This window comes from Henckelia pumila, chromosome 1 (genome assembly GCF_033568475.1).
Source record: "Henckelia pumila isolate YLH828 chromosome 1, ASM3356847v2, whole genome shotgun sequence".
Lineage (NCBI taxonomy): Eukaryota > Viridiplantae > Streptophyta > Magnoliopsida > Lamiales > Gesneriaceae > Henckelia > Henckelia pumila.
Genome location: NC_133120.1, coordinates 83,837,089 through 83,856,868, shown reverse-complemented (window position 1 = coordinate 83,856,868; position 19,780 = coordinate 83,837,089). Strand labels below are relative to the sequence as shown.

Genomic DNA, 19,780 nt, shown 5'->3' with positions numbered 1-19,780 from the left:
AAGTGACGGTTCATGGGTCAATTTTGTAAGATAGATATCCTATTCAACTCGATTCATAAAAAAATTAAATACTATTTTTTATGTGTCGAATCGGATTAACCATTTTCAGATTCCATTTCACAAAAAGCGTGCTCGGAAACGAAATGAACAAATACTTCCTATCCTAACTCCCCATAAAAGCTCCTTGTCTAGATGGCTCAATTGAAATCATGTTCAGAACGTATTTAAGGACACATTAATTATGAGTTGTCACTGCAGCAAACAAAAGTATCAAACATTGATGATCGAAAACAAAAACATTGTAAAATGTAATAAGCCCCCTTATACATATTAAAAATTAATTTTAACGTGTGATATTTAATTTTACAATAAGCTCCAAATTCTAAAATATTCCTACTAAATATTTAATAAAAAGCAACGGCTTGAAAAAGCGAAACAAAAAGCATTGAAATCACACTATGCTACGAAGTTTCGATCGCAAAATTTTACGTGTCTACTCAAATACACGTGGGTGGTGGGGAAAGATGGAGCAACGTAAATGTTTTTTCTTCGAAATTCAAAAAAGGTAATAAAAACACATTTTTTTTGAAATATATAAAATTCAAGATTTTTCGATCCAAAGGAGTGAAGGACCACAGATAAAAGTGTCGCGCATATTTTTCCCCGTATAAATACGCCTACGCCAAGAGTGGAGTTATGTCATCATCCCATTTCCCAACTGTAATAACGTATCATTCAAGTGTTCTCTTTGTGTTCGGTACGAATTTTCCTTCACCGCCTCTGTTTCCCCAATAATTCTGAATTATTTATTGATTTTGCTGTTGCGTTTGTAAGAATATTATAGCAGTAAAATAATGGGTTTGAATGAAGCTGGCGCCTGGCGATTGCTTGCGTGTTGCCTAGTGAGTCCTAGTCATCGAGGAATGTGATTACGTTCATAATTATTAATGGCTTCGTGGGATTTTAAATGGGAAAATTAACGAAAAAGATGGAGGAAAATTAAAGGGCCCTCTTTATTTATTTTTATAATCTTGCAATTATTGTCGTAGGCTCATAAAGATCGTTTCTTTGTTGTTGTCTCATTGGAGGGTTCTTGTTTTTCCCTTCAGGATTTTAGCAAATCTTGATCGGTACTCCATTAAGGGTCTGGTTTTGTAAACTTTTCCTTTTTCAAATTTGTATCCTTTGTTTCTACTCGATCGTAGATCTGTTGTTTTTCTTGTTTTAGTTGCTTTGTGCGGAGACTGGTGATAAAAAAAAATCTTATTTGCGATTTCTCGGACAGATTCTGTGAGCTGACCAGGATTCAGAATGGACTGTGGTTTGAAGAGCCAGATGATTTCTCATTCTTCTGCAAATGATGAATACACGATGAAGATGGGTTTTGTTGAATATGGGTATGTTTCTCCGTCTTTTTCGGTGGTCGGGGATTCAAAAGTTGTTCAAATTCATGTTTATTTTGAAATATTTTAGCCCTTTTCATCTTGGTTGTTTTAATACTGTTTGATCAGTCGTATACATTTTCAAAAGATGAATTTGTGTGTGGGAGATAAATATTTATTTGGGGAAATATTTGATTTAATTTCAGGTGCATTCATTACCGGAGGAAGTGTAGGATTGTAGCACCCTGTTGTAATGAGATATTTGATTGCAGGCACTGCCACAATGATGCAAAGGTCCATTTTCTGGTGTTACTAAAGCTTTTTATTCATAATGAACTTAATTACTCTTGTTGTTTTAAATAGAGCTTAAATTTTTATATTCTCTGTAAACAGAATTCGATAGACGTTGATCCACTCGAACGCCATGATATCCCGCGGCATGAGATAGAGAGGGTTAGTTTTTGTTGTTGTTTTTCTTGTTTTTATAAGTGATGTGCACTTGGATGTGTTTTGAATATTACGAGTCATTAAGAGGCATTGAATTGTGTTTTGGTCATCTAAAGTAGAAAGAAGAATTGAAGAAAAGAAATTTTATTCATTTCTGTCAATTTTTCAGCTGGATTACATATCCAAAAATGATTCGATACGCGAGTAAGCATATGGCAATCGTCACCGATTCACAAGAATGCTGCAGCTTCTTGCGCACAAGCCATGGATACTCATTTTAGTTTGTTTTCCCTAATTGCTTGTGTTGTAGCTGAGCGACATGGTTATTTTCTCAGTCTGATCCTTGATTTTATTGTGATCGCTCTCAATTTTGTAGTGTTTTTAATGGCCACGTATACGGATGAATTTGCTCGAATTGTATGTATATTAGTAATTTGATTAACTTGACTTGATAAATATGTGTATTCAGGTTGTCTGCTCTCTATGCTGCACAGAACAAGACGTAAGTCTCAGACCTTAAGCTCATCTGTGGTGCTATTCATGTCATATTGCTTAAGCCTACTTGGATCAGTATTCATTTTTTTGTTTCCTTTTAGGTTCAAAAAACATGCATTAATTGCGGGGTTAATATGGGGAATTACTACTGCGGAAAATGCAAATTCTTTGACGATGATGTAAGCTTCTTTGGTCATGATTTTTTGAACAATGAAATATTTATTGTTAGTTTACTCATTTTAACCACACTACCTATTCTTTTAGGTTTCCAAGAAACAGTTTCACTGTGATAAATGTGGAATTTGCAGGTGAGAATATTATCCTTGTTGTGCATTTTATTGTTTCCTTCTTGCAACTTTGTTTCATTATGTAATGTATCCTTTTCGTTTACACTCATTTTGGTTAAAACAGAACTGGCGGCGAAGAAAACTTCTTCCATTGCGACAAATGTGGTAAGTTTTCTTAAATTTTTGGATTTTGCTCACTGAATCACTGGACATAATATAGACGAGTTGAAAGCACGTTCTCTCTTTTTCAGAATGTTGCTATGCAAACTCATTGAGAGATTCACATGTTTGTGTGGAGAGAGCAATGCATCACAATTGCCCCGTGTGCTTCGAGGTAAATACTTGCAAATTCATATGCACTATGAAAAGTATATTTCTAGCAGACCCATTTTTTTATTAACTTCCAATATCTACAACTGCAGTATCTTTTTGACACGACAAGAGACGTCACTGTGTTGCCATGTGGTCACACCATACATCTTGACTGCATCAAGGAAATGGAACGCCATTTCCAGTAAGATTTTAATCATATTTTTTTGTCGTCTCCCATTTTCAGCGCTATTTTGTTAACAGTAGACATATGCAGGTATTCTTGCCCTGTTTGTTCGAAGTCTTACTGTGATATGACCCGTGTTTGGGAAAAACTTGATCAAGAGGTATATGCATGAATGATACAGCTATGTATGTTTTACACTCGCAATTTTACGACTCTACTCTGATCTCTCTCGCCCATGCCTCAATTTTCAGGTCGCTGCTACTCCTATGCCGGAAATGTATCAGAACAAAATGGTGAGAAGCATCTTTAACTGTTGTCCTATGATTTATTTTGCGTGGGGGATGTAGTTGATTTCTTGAAAAAGGGGACTACTGTATGATCACCTGCTACTGTTCTATTAGAAAATAAAACTGGCTATTGCAGTGAAAAACAAGTCCATGTGGCCTGTCAGTACATTTCAATCACTAAGCCATATAGGCAAAAGCTATCATAGACGACTACAAATTCACGAACCTCAGCACTCCTTATTCTCCCCTAGTTTTAGAAAGATATAAACTGAGATGAATAATTCTTGATGATTCAGGTTTGGATCCTTTGCAACGACTGTGGCGAAACATCCGAGGTGAACTATCACATTCTGGCGAACAAATGCTTGAATTGCAACTCGTATAATACAAGGCAGACCAGAGGAAGCCATGCTTCTTGCTCGTCCAGGATAGCAGAGATGGTCAGATGACAGGCAAATTTGCTGGCATGAACATAGTCCAAGGAAGATGGAGACAAGATGGGTTGATGTGAATAATCGATTTGTTTCTTTGTTACTTTGTTGGTTATTAATTTCATAACTTTATCTCAGTATACTGAAACTTTCCGATGTAGAACATGTTTGCTGTACTTCTTTTACGCTTGTATATGAAAAGAGGACCTATCTTAGTCATTTCAAGATTAGAGGTGTATATTCATGTTTCTGTATGTGATGTGTGTATATATCACTGAATGTTGTAAAGAAAATTTAAGCATTACGATGGTATTTGAAAATGTTTTTCTTCACAAAATTTAAAAACTCAACATTTTCAAACACTATTTAAATCGTGATGGATTATGATATCATCATTTATTTAAAAATGTTCATCATCAGGCAATACAGCGTTGAAACAGTATTCAAACTTAATTTTTTTAATTAAAATTTTCACATAAGATTTTTTTAGTGAGAAGAATTTATTTGGCGGAGCTACTGGAACCAACCACAATCACTCCTCTACAGAGAGGTTTCACTTGAAAAAGTCGAGAGCAAAAACCAGAGAAGTATAAAAGTAGAGCAAAGATTTTCATTCTCTCCATAAATTTTATAGAAATCTCCCATGTACAGAGTCCGGACTGTTACAGTAAATAGTGTTTAGGAAAAATGGAACCATACAAGGAAGAGAATTGAACGAACTTCCTTGAATGTCTGCTTCCAGTATCCGAGCACCTGATATGACCAATCATTCTCACACCAATTGCATAGTGCATTTCACGGCTATCCAAGCTCTAGTTATCGATAAACGATTTGTTCATAAGATTGACAGCTGAATCCATGAACTGCAACCACAAGAAAAAGTATAGCCAATCATATATGAGTGGAGTGGTAGCATGTGGAGCAACATCCAGCAAGTTACGTCACACGTTTGAAAAGGATGCTAGAAGGGAACGCGACCCCCTCCAGCAATTTTACACACTAGTATAATCTTCATGTACGTTACATAAGACTTGATCTGTGTCACCCCCTAAACAATTACTTTGGACTCACTCGTCCAAATTAAAGTTCTGCTCCTATGCTTTTTTCTTTCCCTTTTTTGTCGAAATTTTTTCTATGTTTGATGGTACCTAAGCACTGACGGAAGATGAACTCTCGTTCCTTGTTAGCCACATGTTATTTATGACATTGACAAGTGGAATAAAGCTTTTTGCAACCTCCTTTCCTCATTCATGTGATTTTAAAGAACCCAACAACCTTAATTTGCTGAGATGTAGCATGCACTGAACAGTTCAACAGCTTGCACTCAAAAAACAATAAGAGTAAGAGCTCTACCCTTCCGATTGATTTGAGTTCCCGCGAAACTGGTTCCATGAATTTCAAGTCAATTTCAATGGGCCAAACCTGCAAAAAGGATGTGTAACTAAGAGTAACGAAAATCTTACCAATCATGTTCAAATGTGGTAGTGAAATTTCAGTGAGTTCTTCGAGAACATAACAAGGCCATTAGTGGAGTAATCGAGTATGGATAAAACTTAATTGGACCTGAAGAAATGGGATACAATGAAGCTTGAAAATCTAAAAAGGAATATCACAAAAACGAAACGATAGACACCAGCAATAAAAATGACTAGCGCCTAAAGTTAATAAGTTAGAAAGAAGAAAAGGAAGAACCATGATTGATTGTTGATTGAACCACCACAAGATTTTACAAGATGCACTGGCTCTTTTCTTCTAAAACAAAACCGGAAGGTGCCAGTGAATAAGGGGCATGTAGGTTATGAGCAAACCAATGGATTACAAATTCCAAAATTGACCCAGCCAAAGAGAAAGAAGACAGTACCAACAAGAAAAGTAGCAATTAAATGCCGTACAAAACACAGAAACCGTCATCGAAACATAATATATCTTGATGACAACCAGATAGCAGATATTCGCAAGAGATAACTAGGGATCAGGGAACCATAAGCGGAGCTGCGGACATATAACATCACATGTTATATACAACCATGTCACTCATTTTACGTTTATATTACATCAAAATTTTCTATAACCGAACTGGAAAATTTCTACCTCTTAAGCATATCACAGTCCATTAACAAAAATGGTGATGTCAAAATTAGAATGAAACCAGATGGAGAAGAAAAATACACCTTAAGACCAAGTAGTTTGATAGGTGCAACTTGTCCTGGCACGATGCAATCCGGCCCTGCAGCTTCCACTACAGCCTCTATCCCTAGGCCGTCTCCAATGGGATCTGGATGCTGAAAAATGAACTTCTCAAAATCATAACTAGTTCAATTTAATCATTAAAGAACATATATTTGTGCAACCTTAGAATCAAATAAATGAAAAATCTTCACAAGAAATGTATGAAGGGAACCGAACATCAGAAAGTTTTACCTAGCAATTTCAAAAATATGATAATGTATCATCCACACCCCAACACATAGTAATTGTCTTGACCAAATAAAATCTCAGAAATGCAAAGGGATTACATTCAAATACTTCCTAACTCCCGGGAAAAGAATGGAGCGTCAAAGAATAAAAAAACTTCACCTTGCATTAATACCGATCAACCTCAATCTTTAGACACTTTAAAATTGCCTTTACGATTCAAAAACTTAAAAACCCATGTGAAAAAACACACAGACTGCGACTTTACGCAAAAAGATTAAATACAAATAAAAATATAATACACCACAATCACCTTCATAACAGATATAGCATAGTTTGAATAGGAATTCTGAGACACACGAAGAACAGGCGAGTGATGAATTTTCGGAACAGGCTTTACAGCCGAAGATGCCCTCCAAGGAACATCATCTTGTAAGGCGGCCGCTCCTTTCTTTGACATTGTTTATAAATTTTAAACGAATAATACTGTAATCAGTGTATGTGTATGAATCTAAAAACAGCAACAAATTACAAAAACCAAATATTTACTTGGAGATTTTGTGTGAAGATAAGAATTTGGATTTTGCAAACTAGCGAGTGGTATCTATGAAATGAATGGGGAAGGCCGATTTTTTTAAGTATGTTTCGTTTCGGTATTATGAAGAGTCCAATTGGATTTAAGAGTCTAAAACCTCTTCGAATCAGTTTGGTAAATTTTGTTAAAAATAGCTTATAAGCTGTCAAATCTGTTTAACAGCTTATAAACTGTTTTTAAAAAAAGTAAGGGGAAGATATTTTTTTAAAAAAGATCTTATTTTAACATTTTATCTCTTTAAAATATCCTTAAATATTTTAATAAATCTCCATCATATCCTCCACCCATTAAATATTAAATATTATTTTTTAAAAAAATTTCAAATCACATAAATTTTTCTAAAATAAAATATTATAAAAATTTTATTTTTTTAATATATGTTTATTCTAAAACTATTTTCATATATGTATAACTCGAAACATTATTTTCATATAATTATACCATTTTTGGTAATTTTGACGATAAAAAGATCTTATAATACCAAACACATCAACATCTTTAAGTTATTTAAAATAAGTTTATCCAAACACTTTAACAGCTTATTTTTAAAATAAGTTCTAACAGTTTATAAGCTCGTAAAACAGCTTTTAAGCTCTAGGAGCTTATAAGCTCTTTTTAATAAGTTTAGTCAAACACCCTCTAAAAGAAAATTAGCTTGCAATTATAAATACTAGCATATTTGCACACACATCCACACGACGTGCGTGACGAAAGTTTTTTTTATACTTAATTTTAATAAAAAAAAATCTAATAAATTTATAGCAATAAAAATAGATAATAAAATGATTGTATTATATATTAAATAAAAATAACTAAATAAAAAAGAAAAAAATATAGATAGTGGAGAAAAATAGTTTTAATGTGTGTTTTTTTATAATATTTTTTTTAAATATTTTGACATACCAAAAGACCAACTAAAGGTTTATTGCATAATAATAGTAACATATATATATATGTAATATGATAATATATAATTAATTTAATTTTAAAGAAATAAAAATGCAAATATATAAATATTTATAAACATGTTAAGCATTGAATATATAAATAATTTGTATTATTTGATTCATCGAGAGGAGAAGAATTAATGTACAAAATTAAAGAGAATGAAAATGGCACGCTTCTTTGATTATAAAAAAAAACTTTAATATATAACATAAATAATAATAGTATCCAATAACGAGTTTCTAAAACGAACCAAGCGTGAACCATAGTTAATTTTAAAAATGTATTTTTATTAATTTAATTATGATAAATAAAAAACACACTAACGAATAAAATTTAAAAATAAATATAAATCTAACAATTTTTTTTTTTTACAGTAAAAAACGACCATAGAAGATAATACCATGTTTTAACTATTTTTTTTAAAAATAATTACTAATTAACTTAAAATTCAAGATGAAAATAAAATCTAAAATTTTATCGTATAATCTAGCTCAATCCAGAGTGTTAAGAAATAAGAACAGCGTTCATTGGTGTTGGTGATGGAAGCACGCTAGATACACAAGAGGAATTGTAACTCGCAACGAGTCATCCGAGTGGGATCTTTCTCTACTTATAATATACGATCAGTTAAAAAGTATTAATAAAAAAAATAAATGATGAGTTCAAAAATAAGCCCACGAACATTTGGTGGTATTGGAGCAAAACGAGCAGCTTGACGGAAAGATTCTATGTTTCACCGATAAAAAATACTCTTAATTCTTTTTCAAGATGTTCATGTGAACTTCTAACGAAAAAAAAAAAACTGATACGGCCCGCATGATTTTTCAGTGGCATGTTCACGCGTACATCTGGAACAAAAACATAACAGAGTATTTCTCCGATGCAGCATAGAATATCCCACATCAACCACATGCACATGGCATTGACAGGAAATCGAGCAGAGGCACCAATTACCAACGTCAAAATAATCGAAACATAGACAGACGAGAGTAAAATCATCTGACTACCAGATAGTAAGGACATACATGAAGGCACTTCACGAGCCACTCTAAAATTATGCAGCACATTTTACATATAAAGTCGTCTTCACTTGGCCTGTTGCTTTGCCTGTCATATTTGATGATTCGGCAAAGTCTATTTCTGAAAGATTTATAGATGGATACACCAAAGCCAAGAAATGTCACCATGGTCTAAACGCATCCATCACGGATAACAATAATTTGACTTCAGCCTCCTTGAGCTGCAGCTGCTGCCAATCTCTGCCACGTTATTTCTCGTTGTTCCTCCAGTTCCCTAGTTCTCGCCTCCCTTTGTGCATAATGCCTCTCGCACTCATCGAATAACTCGGCATCCATTGCCAAGAACATTTTTCGGACATTAACAGTTAGACCATGCACTGCCTGGTTCCAGTGTGAGTGGATATTCTTTTCCAAAGCCTCAATGATGATCGGTAAAATGATACCACGATTCTGAGCAATCAAGGACACAATATGCTCGTTATTCCATAGAAAGAGAGCTCGTTCGGCAACCTGCAATGCTCATTAAGTCATAACCACATAAATATCATCACAGTGATGCAATTGTACATAAAATTCATAGTGATGCAAGGGTACATAAAAGTATTGCAGTCCTTTTAATAATCAAGTAGTTGCGATCGGGCATAAAGTCGTTCCATTAAAGTTCTCGAAGTAGAGTTGAGAACAGATTTTCAGTGGATAAATTTTAACGGACAGAAGAATGATAGCGCAAGAAGCAAAACCAATAACCACATCACATTCTCTGTACAACATAAATTACAGTTTTCACTCGTCTTCTTCCAAACTGTAAAGTGAATGGTGCAATGCTAATCCAAGAAAATTTGGAGAAGATGACTGCAGTAATAAACCATTCAAAATTTAACTTCTAGTTTAACAAAAGTAACCTAACCTTTCAGTCATCATAACAAGCTTAATCCAAATTTCCACAAAAGCCACGTGATTTATTAGGCATTATTTGTTTTAATAAACCATCTCTCACATTCTTGCAAGCACCTTCCAATCAAATTATACTCGGTTTCATCATGCAAGTGATTCCAAAAGCACCACAAACAATCCTCTAGCTATCAGCTTTCCTACTCTTAGGCAGAAAATTAAAAATTGGAGGGACATGCAATTAAGATATCACCGGAGCAATCTCCACATAAACTAATGGCGTAATCATTAAAGCAGATCCAAATTCATCACAACAAAGGTGGAAGAAAACAATGGAGACATGTATGTGTGGTTTGGTATCCAAGATATGATATCCCATTCTCTTTTCGGGAAGAAAAATGCAAGTTAGCAAAGAAAGCTACCAAAAGCATGCCATTAACCACGACTTAATTCTTCTTTACAAATCAACATATGTTTTTCGAACGTCTAAAAGGTAAAAGGAAGAAGTACATAAACTACGATGAAATCTAAGTTCATACTTCTAAGAAAATGGCAAATAGAAAATCGGAAAATGAGCAGCATTGATCAAGCTACTAAAGACAATACACAAAAGAACAGAATATAGCTATAAAACAGCTAAATAGATAAACACAAGATCGGAATACAAGTGAGCAGAAAATCAACTGTAATACAAAATACTCGAGTAAATTTCTTACACCTGAAAATGAGAGCTGTTGAGGCAGCGAGCAATCTGTCGAAAAAGAGGGACCATGCAACGTTGAAATGCCGCCGCCTGTGTTGCCTCTAACACTTCCTCGAGTTCCCCTAGAAAGAGAACCTCCTTTTGGCAATTGGTGACCGGCCAATATTTCAGCAAACCCCGAATAACAGTATCAGCCAACTTGTAGTCCTTTTCCACAAACTGCGTGATGCAATACGACAGCTGATGGTGGTACGTGGCTACCGGCTTGGGTTTGTGGAGTGGTATCAAAGCTCTGACTAAAAACAATTTGTGCTCTTCCTTCATTGGCAAGGCAAACCCATTAATTATGCTCCCGAGTATCTCCAAAAGCTCTCCAATCCCGCTGAACCTCTCTGTCTCGTATATAAACCTATAAAAGATATTGTTTATTGCTTTCCTAATAAAGGGCCTATGCACCATGAACTTCCCGTATATTCTATGCAGAATAGTCTTCAAATATTCCCTCTCCCTCGGATCTTCAGAATCAAACAGATCAAGCAACTTCAAAACAAAAGAATGGCCAATATACCTCTTGGCAATCTTTGTATCCGTGTCCGATGAGACTACATATCGCAACAGCAATTCATAAACCAGCTGTAAATGTGGCCACGATGGATCAAGGTACTGGTCCTCCTCTTCAGCGTCCGCATTGTCAGACCCAGTATTTTCATGGGAGGCCGGGGGCAAGCCACGAAATATATTAACAGATACCATTCTAATCATCTCCTCTTGATTAGATTCAGTTATCTTACCTGACCCGGACTGAATAAAATCCACAAGCTCCACAAGTGTTTGTCTTTTAATCTCTTTTTCCCTCACCATCTTCAGTGTATCAGAAAAATCAAAGAGGAAGCAGCAGATTTGTAGCTTCCGCATAAATAAACTCTGACGCTCGGTGACCGCGACATCCTTAAACATAGGTTGATTCTCAATGGAACCCGTTGGAGGAGGCACTGCAGCAGAAATCATATGATGTTGTTGGTGTGAATTCGTAACCGCACCGCCCCGAGAGGCATGGTTGACTACGACGTCAGACGTAGACACCGAGCCGGAGCTCCGGTTCGACGACACAAAGGCATAATCGGCCTCGGATTTGGCCACCTTCCGGTGGCCTCTCTTCATTATCTTTATCTTATTAAACATCCTCGCCCTCCAAATCACATTCAAAACCCTAAGCCTAAACAAGGCATTTGCACCCGTTCATATTAAAATCAAATGAACAGAAAAATTCCGCGCAGAATATTTGTCAAAGAATTAATGGGAGAGAAGAAAGACAACGATCGAAACGGATAAATCAATAAATATTGATAACTGCGGAGATAACGGAGCCAACAAATTGAGCAACGGGAAGCAGAAGCTGGAAAATACCGAAAACGGGAACGGAGGACGAAACCGAGAGCCAATCAAGAATCGCCGGCAATCGAATATTCCGGCGATCAAATGATGGAAGAGAAACACAACCGAACGGTGCTGATATATATTTATACACACACACACCCTATAATTTGTAGGAGAGAAGGCGGATAAACTAATACTTATTACAATAACTCCCTCGATTTTATATATTTATTAATTGGTCCCCCAAATTTATTTTATCTAATTTTTTGTTTTATGAGCAAGAGGAGGATGCTGGATCTGTCTGTCACTCTCATGCGAGAAATTAACAGGTGGTTCGATGCCAGTGATTGAAGCAAATAATTTTCGCATGAATTTCAAATTTATAGATTTAATTTTTAATTATTTAAATGTATTTTTTACGTTTAGAAAAAAATAAATCATACATTTTATATTTACTACTTACAAGTTTAATTAGAATGTTATTCAAGTTCAACCAATAAAAATGTCATATTAAATAATTCTACTTTCTATCACTATTATGCAAAATATTAAAGTATGGATTTAAGATTTGATATATTATTTCATTGTAAAACATAAAAATTAATCGAAATTTATGTATTTCAAATCCATCTTTCCAAGTACACTTTAGAAAATAATTCAATTTCTATGTTTTTTTTTAAAAAAAAATTACATAGTTTGTTTTGCCAAATTACAGTAACCAAAATTATTCAAGATTGTAGCAAGTGTTAACGTTTTTATTTCTTTCATTTTTTTTAACAGTAGAATTTCTTGAACCAAAGCCTTAACAGCGATCATGTTATCAAGTAAAAATAAGTAATGAACTAAGCAATTCGTTGTAAGGAATGATGAGATGAAGCTTGGAATGCTAGAAATTTTGATAAATTGCACAATAAATTTTATAGGATAATATTCTTCAAATATTTCAATGTTGTGGCTCATGTAGTATCTGATTGAGGTAATGTTTGGGTTGAATTTTTGTGAAAGATAAGATGATAAATGCTTTCTAAGAACATTCACTAACACTACCACAGTGTATCAAATTTACGATTCATTCATGATACTTGGTCATGCTCATAACACATATTAGGCCTAATTTAGTATAGGGAGAATTCGGAAGCATTATTGTTAATTTTCACACAAATTTTTTGTTTCGTAAAAGATATTTTTCACGATGTTATCATCGTTTCAACATCAAACTAGCGTAATTCGTGTGAAGGGATCAATTGCTTTCTATAAATAGAGAATGACCAGATTATTGGGGTTGACTTTAGTTTTACTTCACTCGACGCATGACCAAAACAAAGTTTGGTCTTTGGAGTATTGAGAACTTGAAATTGCAAAAAAAAATTAAATAAATAAATAAAAGAGATATTTGGTTATCGGAACGCTGTGTTTGGATTGAATGAATTTAAGTAAATTTAGAATTTATTCCACATCAAATCACATGATGTGTAATTTGAAATTCATATATCAAATCATTCTCAAAATCAAATACATTATCCACTCGTAACAGAGAATATGATTATTAAATAATTAGTACATAAATGATAAAAAGAATTATGGATGTAGAAATGTAATATAAGGTGATAAACTAGTGTTATATTTGATACAACTTTTAATTGAGGGATAACCTAATAATATTTTGTACTTTTAGACAAAATTACCCTTGAACTATATTAAAATTCTATTTTTTCGGGTGTAGGAAAAATGTAGGATTGGAAATAATTGGTGTGATTAAAAAAGTGATAATTAATAAAGGTGGAGGTAGGTTTATTTTCCTTCAACTAATATAATTTTTCATTCGAAAAATAGATCAATCCAATCAAACACTAATTAAATCAGTCAAACCAACCACAATTCAAACTAATCCCTTGTACCAAACGAGTGTACACAAAGATACATAATATAACTCACGTGTTCACACAAACATGATATTGATAACATAACAAAAGCTTATTGGGCATTTTCTTCATCTTTGTATGTCTCTGGGCTGCCCTTATGGTTAGGCCCATTTATAGTCCATTTGTTTAAATTGAAATTATAAATCGAACCAATTTATAATTTGAACATTTATTTGGTTTGCTGTTTGTGATCCGGTTCAAACGGATTTTGATATAGCCCATTTGATTGATCCAGAGTCCAGAGTCCAGACAACCAATCCGATCGAATTTTCAAATACTCAAGATTTTAAATCTTTTACAAGGGTTTTTTTAAATATAATTTTTAGTCAATTTTAACACAAGTTAAGTTGCTAACTTGCTTATTGCCTATTGGGATGATATTAATAAATACATGCGTCCTTTTTTTTTTTTTTTTGACGATTAGAAGCGTTATTTAATTCATAAATTGTTGTTTCTAAAAATAATAAAAATGGGTTCATTCGATTTTTAAGTTTTGGATAATTATTTTAAAAAAAGAAACAGTTCGATTGGAAACCAAACCCGAACCCGAACCCGGTTTGCTCACCGCTATTTGTTCATTCTTTTCGCGACATTTAGTTAACAAAATCAAAACAAAAATAACAAATATATGAACAAGTTAATTTCCTAAAATTGGTTCAAAAATCAAGTCAGACATGCCGCCGTCTATTTTAACTTATTATTGATTTTTTTTTAAAAAAAAAAAAATAGATAAATACATTTGCACTTAATGGTTCAATCATCTATTCAATAATCCGGAAGCATCAAAAGTCAAAGGAAGTTCCATCTACATTCTTTTCATACACATTTCTTTCTAACAACAGTCCATGATTGAAATTGGTAGCATTGGTTTATTCAACAAGTTGCAAGTGTGGTCCTTTTGTACTACCGACCTGTGAGCCCACCTCTCATCAAATGTGGTGGTAGCTTGAAAATGAAAGGATTTTAATAGCTCATTCCCAAACCTAATTGAAATCACGTTGTTCAATGATCATTACATTAAATCAGTTAGAAAATTCAAATTCAAAATTTGTTCTATAGTGAATTTTTTTTTTTAAATGAATAAATCACACCTCAATATGAACCACACTACAAAAATTTTGCAGAACTTGTATGCACCAACACATCCGAAACTTAAAAGGTAACCAAACACAAACATGAATTTCATTATATAAAATCGTCTGTGATATACGAAGACTTGAAATCATCTTGAATATCCGATGATATGTATTGAAATGTATGCAAAATACATAGTATTTATGTTTTACGCTGTGTGTGTCTGATTACTGGTACTGAATGACGATCTTCTATTCCGTGGCCTGCTCTCTAAACTTCTTATATATGTCCCCTTTATAAAATTTCCTCGTCCTAAGTACCAAAATGAAGGAAACAGAGCATCCGACCAATGTCGCCGCCGTGATTATGAGGAAGGCGAGCTTGTAGCACTCGACGCCCGTGCACGACAGGTCTTGGCCTTGTCTCCTCTCCAGCCCTTTAGCAGCCATTTGCCTGAGAGCCACTTTATCATACAAATGACCAGTTATCCTTACGTTGAGGATATATGCCCCGAGTGGGCTTGCTCCCCCGCCTAAAGTATGCAAGGTGGAGTAATATTTGAGCCCAAACAGCTCAGATATGATGGCAAATATGAGCGGCCATTGTGCTCCGAAGCAGAATCCGATGATGACGGAGGAGAAATAGAGCGAATTGGGTACCCCGAACGCGATCAAGAGATGGCCGACGCAGGATAGGAGAAGTACGAATGTGAGCATGAGTGGGCGAGGGAATTTGTATTTGGCCAAGAAAATTTCAGAGCTGAAGCCCGAAGTGACTCGTCCGAGGTAGTTCCATATGCTGACCAGTGAAACGAATGTGGTGATGCTTTTGCTTGGATACCCCAAAGCCTTTCCCATTTGGCCTAAGTTGTCGATGGCGGTGAGAGTTCCTCCGACGCCGAATGTGACGGCGATGAATAGAATGATCATGTCGATGCTGAAGAGAGCTTGCAGTATGTTGTAATCTTCGCCTCTTTCCGGTGGGTTGAACACGTCCCGCCACCAGGGGACCGGCTCTTTGGGACCCGGCTGAGCCGCCGTGTTAGGCGGTGGTGGATGTGGTGTTTCGGCTGATGATGGTGGATTTTCCGAGGTTATTGTTAGCTGAGATTGGTCGTTTTTGGGTTGTAATTTCTGGGTTTTCCGATTCTTGAATTCTTCTCTGATTACCACAGCAATTGGAGCAAATAGGAAAATTGTAACTACGGCGGCGCCACCAGCATATGCCGGCGAACTGAAAGCGAGTGAATTCTGTAAAATAATCAGAATCATGAGGAAACCAGCTAAACCCAGCGAGATGTAGAGAAGATGGTAAAAGATTTTCTGCTCATTTTCCAGTCGAGACAGTTTCATGAGCCGCACAGTTCGTAGGAAAAAGCAATTCACCGCCGCCGGAAGCCAGCCGATGAGAAAGATTAGATCTTTGGAGTTATCCCCGTACATGGCGCGGTAAATCTGCGTGATAATGGCGCCGCTAAGTCCGGTGAACCCCTTGAGCAAACCTATGACAATCCCTCTACTCTCCGGGAAATTCTTGACGCAGGTGACTAACGCGCCTGTGTTCGAAAATGTCTGCGAATTCGCGCCGATGCAGATGAACAGGCACATCTGCCACACGGGGGGCTTCGAAATCCGTCTGGTGACGGCCAGCCATATCATGAAGTAGCCGGAGAAGTTCATGGCCACGCCGACGGCGAGCACGACCCACGGCGGCATGACCTCATTGATCACGCCGGCCATGATTCCAATGTTTCCTCCCAGATCTTTGAAGAATCCAAGGAGGTTCAAGGTTGTTTGATCGTAGGCCAGTGCACTTTTGATGGCGCCGGAGTAGGCGCCGAACATGTAGGTGGCGCCGGACATTGACATGATCAGCAGGGAAGCGAAGACCATGAACCACCTCCCGGTGATCGCTTGCAGGACGAAGCGTCTCGTGCCGCCGCCGCCGCCGGTGATCAGCGTCGCAGCTGCCATGCTGATTTCTTCGTAAACTCGCAAAAGTTAAGCTCCCCACTCTGAGGTTTTGAAATGTCTTGTAAAATCCAAGAAAATGATAAATATATATAAGCTATGTGTTGTGTTAAAACCTTATCTTATTCTCACGTGACACGTTGATACCTCATTTATAAAGATTTACTCGAGTATAATAATAAGTTTCATAAATAAATAAAACAGTATTTGTTATATAAAATACATCCCACGGTGACTTTGCTTGAATAATAAAAACTATGGGTCATTTTACCTCCTACAACTTAGGAATTCAACTGTAAGTAAACACGCATCTTGTCTTGTGGTTGCCATAGAACGAGGAATTTGGGACATATGAAATGTAAAGCTCGTGTGATAGGAAACTTTCATAGATTTGGGAAGTGAAGTCGAATTATCATGCAAGAAAATTTGTATGATATCATAATGTAAATCAATTTTAAAGATGAATCTTCGATTATGATTATTTAATATTAAAATAATATTATTTTTTATTATAAGATACTGTTTCTTTTGCTATATAATTAATCTATATATAACTTATTTTATCTCATCTCACGTTATTTTTGTCATATTATTTATCCATTTATTAATTATATATCTTACATCAATCAAATCATTAATTATTTATCATACATCAATCAAATCATTAAATTTAAATTACTCCATTACCCTTTATAAATAATAATATCCATATTTTATTAATTATTAAAAAATCAAAATGATAATTTACTATTTTTATATAAAATTTAATCAATCAAATTAAATATACTATAATCTATCAATCAAATCAAATACTATATTAACTATCATTTTTTATTTATTTTTTATTACAATATATTATTTATCTTAATATTATTTATCTAATCATTAACTTCCAAAAATACTTAAATATCGATGAAAATAACTCATCCTAATCTCACTTGTGGCAGTGTCGTGGGACTCTCTCACTCGTGAATGATAATGCTGAGTGTGGACCTTCTGATTGACTCTTTTATCGATATAGTCAATCCACCATTCTTGACCCTTATTCATTGTTATCAGTTTAATATCATTCTTTTTTTTAATACATACATATATATATATTGTCTCAATTGATGAACTAATTATTATTAATCCATCAAATTGTAGAAGAGAATAGAAACACTATTTCTATTATTTCATCGATTTTTTACTTAAAATAAATAAAATTATAGAAAAAATTTAAAGCACTATTTTTTATGTTTAAATTTGTAACCGGTCGATTGATTTTTTTTTTTATGATGTGAGAATCTGCATTCACTTTTATTTTTTATATACCGAGACCCGAGTAAATCGCATTGGACAAATCCGATTCGGCAGCTTGTTTGAAAACGTGTAATGTTGATAGAACCGTGAGAATAATCAAACTTATAATCATTTATCAAATATTCACATACTCCATCAATTCAAACTATCATTTAAATACGTAAACTCGATTGATCTCGTAAAGCGTGAAACTTGATAACCGCGATTCATCGCGTTTCATGCGTTTTAGAATATATAATAATTGAATATAACACCGGAAATAATATTTTAGGTAGCAAAACTATCAGACCAAAAAATTACATGTGTTTAATTCAAGTCATTCTTTTGCTAATTACATGTGATAGCACAAAAATCACTTGCAAAAAGTTCACATGTATAAAATATTATATCCTTTGTAAAAGAACATTATTCATTTTAAAATATTTGGTGATTTATTGTAAAATCATTAGGGCATCTCCAACGGATCACCAAAATGGTGCAAAAATGCACCATTTTGATGCAAAATCAATCTCCAACCGACCAAAATAGCGCCCATTAACTCCCAAATTATTATTTTTTTTATATTCTTAAATTATTTTATTATTTTTAAATTATCAATTTTTATTTGTTTATTAAATAATAATGAATTTTTTATATTTTATTAGTTTTTAAAATTATATCCAATTCTTTAATATTTAAATTATTGTTTTAATAATTAAATATTAATAAAAAATTATTATAATAATTCATTTAATTTAATCAATATTAATTTAATATTTATTTATTAAAAATATATTGAATAATATAATATATGTGAAATAAAAGAAATATTTCGAGAATATTCTTTTTGGTGCAAGATTTGGTGTAAATGGGTTGGAGATCAATGTTGTATTTGATGCAGAAATTACTCCATTTTAGTGCAAAACTTGCACCAAAATGGTTTTTGTGGTTGGAGATGGCCTTAGTATGTGTATATCTAAGGATGTAAACAAATCAAACATGTTCGTGAGCTTTTCGAGTCGGGTCGATAAATATTTGATTCGTATTCAAACTTATCGAACTAGAGCCAAATTTGAACATTTTAGAACTTTTTTTTCGGGCCAAGCTCGAGCTAAAATTATTTTGTTTTATAGTTCTCGAATAGTCCGTGAGTCTTAATATTTAATTAATATAATATAATTATATAATAAATATATATAAATTTCGAACTTTTTCGAACATTTCGAGTTTTTCGAACCATAATATCTGAGCAATAGTTCACAAATAAGTTCGAATATTTTGAGCCGAACTCAAACTCGAACTTCATTTCGAGCCGAACTCGAACAAAAATATTTGAAATTATCGAGCTTCGAATCAAACTCGAACTCGAATATACTTATATCGAGTCAAATTTGAGTTTTAAAATTTTAACATTATTCAGCTTGATTCGATTCGTTTGCACCCCTATATATACTCCTAACAAATGGTTATTTGCATTTTAATTGAAAAAAAAATTAGTAAAAATATTTCGAAAAACATTTTTTTATATGTAAAATTTACCGATCAAATATTCTCTTTCGTGATACATATGATACATCACAAAGTTACATATTCCCATATTCGGGATAATATTTGGAGAACTGTGGATATATATGTTAATATTACTTCTTGCTTCAAAATATTATTTTCTTAAAAACCATTATTTTTAAATAAAATGAAGTACCACTTTTTTTAAAAAAAATTTGGAAGCAAGAGAACACTTTTTCAAGAACAAGAATATG

The 19,780-nt window shown here is 34.0% G+C and overlaps 4 protein-coding genes across 6 annotated transcripts; 1 reads left to right on the top strand and 3 right to left on the bottom strand.

The window, feature by feature from the left end:
- Positions 1 to 609: 609 nt before the first annotated feature.
- On the top strand, positions 610 to 4,050 carry LOC140875635 (E3 ubiquitin-protein ligase RZFP34-like). 3 transcript variants are annotated; one of them, XM_073279396.1, is made up of 13 exons: positions 610 to 757; positions 1,286 to 1,397; positions 1,589 to 1,676; positions 1,776 to 1,835; positions 2,299 to 2,331; positions 2,426 to 2,503; positions 2,589 to 2,632; positions 2,736 to 2,776; positions 2,863 to 2,945; positions 3,034 to 3,125; positions 3,198 to 3,267; positions 3,359 to 3,400; positions 3,691 to 4,050. In XM_073279396.1, exons 2-13 carry the CDS (start codon positions 1,312 to 1,314, stop codon positions 3,841 to 3,843), a joined length of 870 nt encoding a protein of 289 aa, XP_073135497.1. In that variant the 5' UTR covers positions 610 to 757; positions 1,286 to 1,311; the 3' UTR covers positions 3,844 to 4,050. The 3 variants fall into 3 exon arrangements, with proteins under 3 accessions (XP_073135497.1, XP_073135638.1, XP_073135576.1); XM_073279537.1 differs by lacking the exon at positions 610 to 757 and adding an exon at positions 848 to 902; XM_073279475.1 differs by lacking the exon at positions 610 to 757 and adding an exon at positions 985 to 1,144.
- A 359-nt stretch (positions 4,051 to 4,409) lies between these two features.
- LOC140875623 (uncharacterized) lies at positions 4,410 to 6,887 on the bottom strand. Its single transcript, XM_073279350.1, has 4 exons — positions 6,554 to 6,887; positions 5,997 to 6,107; positions 5,179 to 5,247; positions 4,410 to 4,688 (listed from the first exon to the last, which is right to left on the bottom strand). The coding sequence occupies exons 1-4, from the start codon at positions 6,698 to 6,700 to the stop codon at positions 4,638 to 4,640; spliced, it is 378 nt and encodes a 125-aa protein (XP_073135451.1). The 5' UTR covers positions 6,701 to 6,887; the 3' UTR covers positions 4,410 to 4,637.
- Positions 6,888 to 8,733: 1,846 nt separating this feature from the next.
- LOC140876584 (serine/threonine protein phosphatase 2A 57 kDa regulatory subunit B' beta isoform) lies at positions 8,734 to 11,915 on the bottom strand. Its single transcript, XM_073280505.1, has 2 exons — positions 10,412 to 11,915; positions 8,734 to 9,312 (listed from the first exon to the last, which is right to left on the bottom strand). Exons 1-2 carry the CDS (start codon positions 11,576 to 11,578, stop codon positions 9,010 to 9,012), a joined length of 1,470 nt encoding a protein of 489 aa, XP_073136606.1. The 5' UTR covers positions 11,579 to 11,915; the 3' UTR covers positions 8,734 to 9,009.
- A 2,996-nt stretch (positions 11,916 to 14,911) lies between these two features.
- On the bottom strand, positions 14,912 to 16,821 carry LOC140893109 (protein NUCLEAR FUSION DEFECTIVE 4-like). Its single transcript, XM_073302179.1, has one exon. It carries the CDS (start codon positions 16,740 to 16,742, stop codon positions 15,021 to 15,023), a length of 1,722 nt encoding a protein of 573 aa, XP_073158280.1. The 5' UTR covers positions 16,743 to 16,821; the 3' UTR covers positions 14,912 to 15,020.
- Positions 16,822 to 19,780: the final 2,959 nt, after the last annotated feature.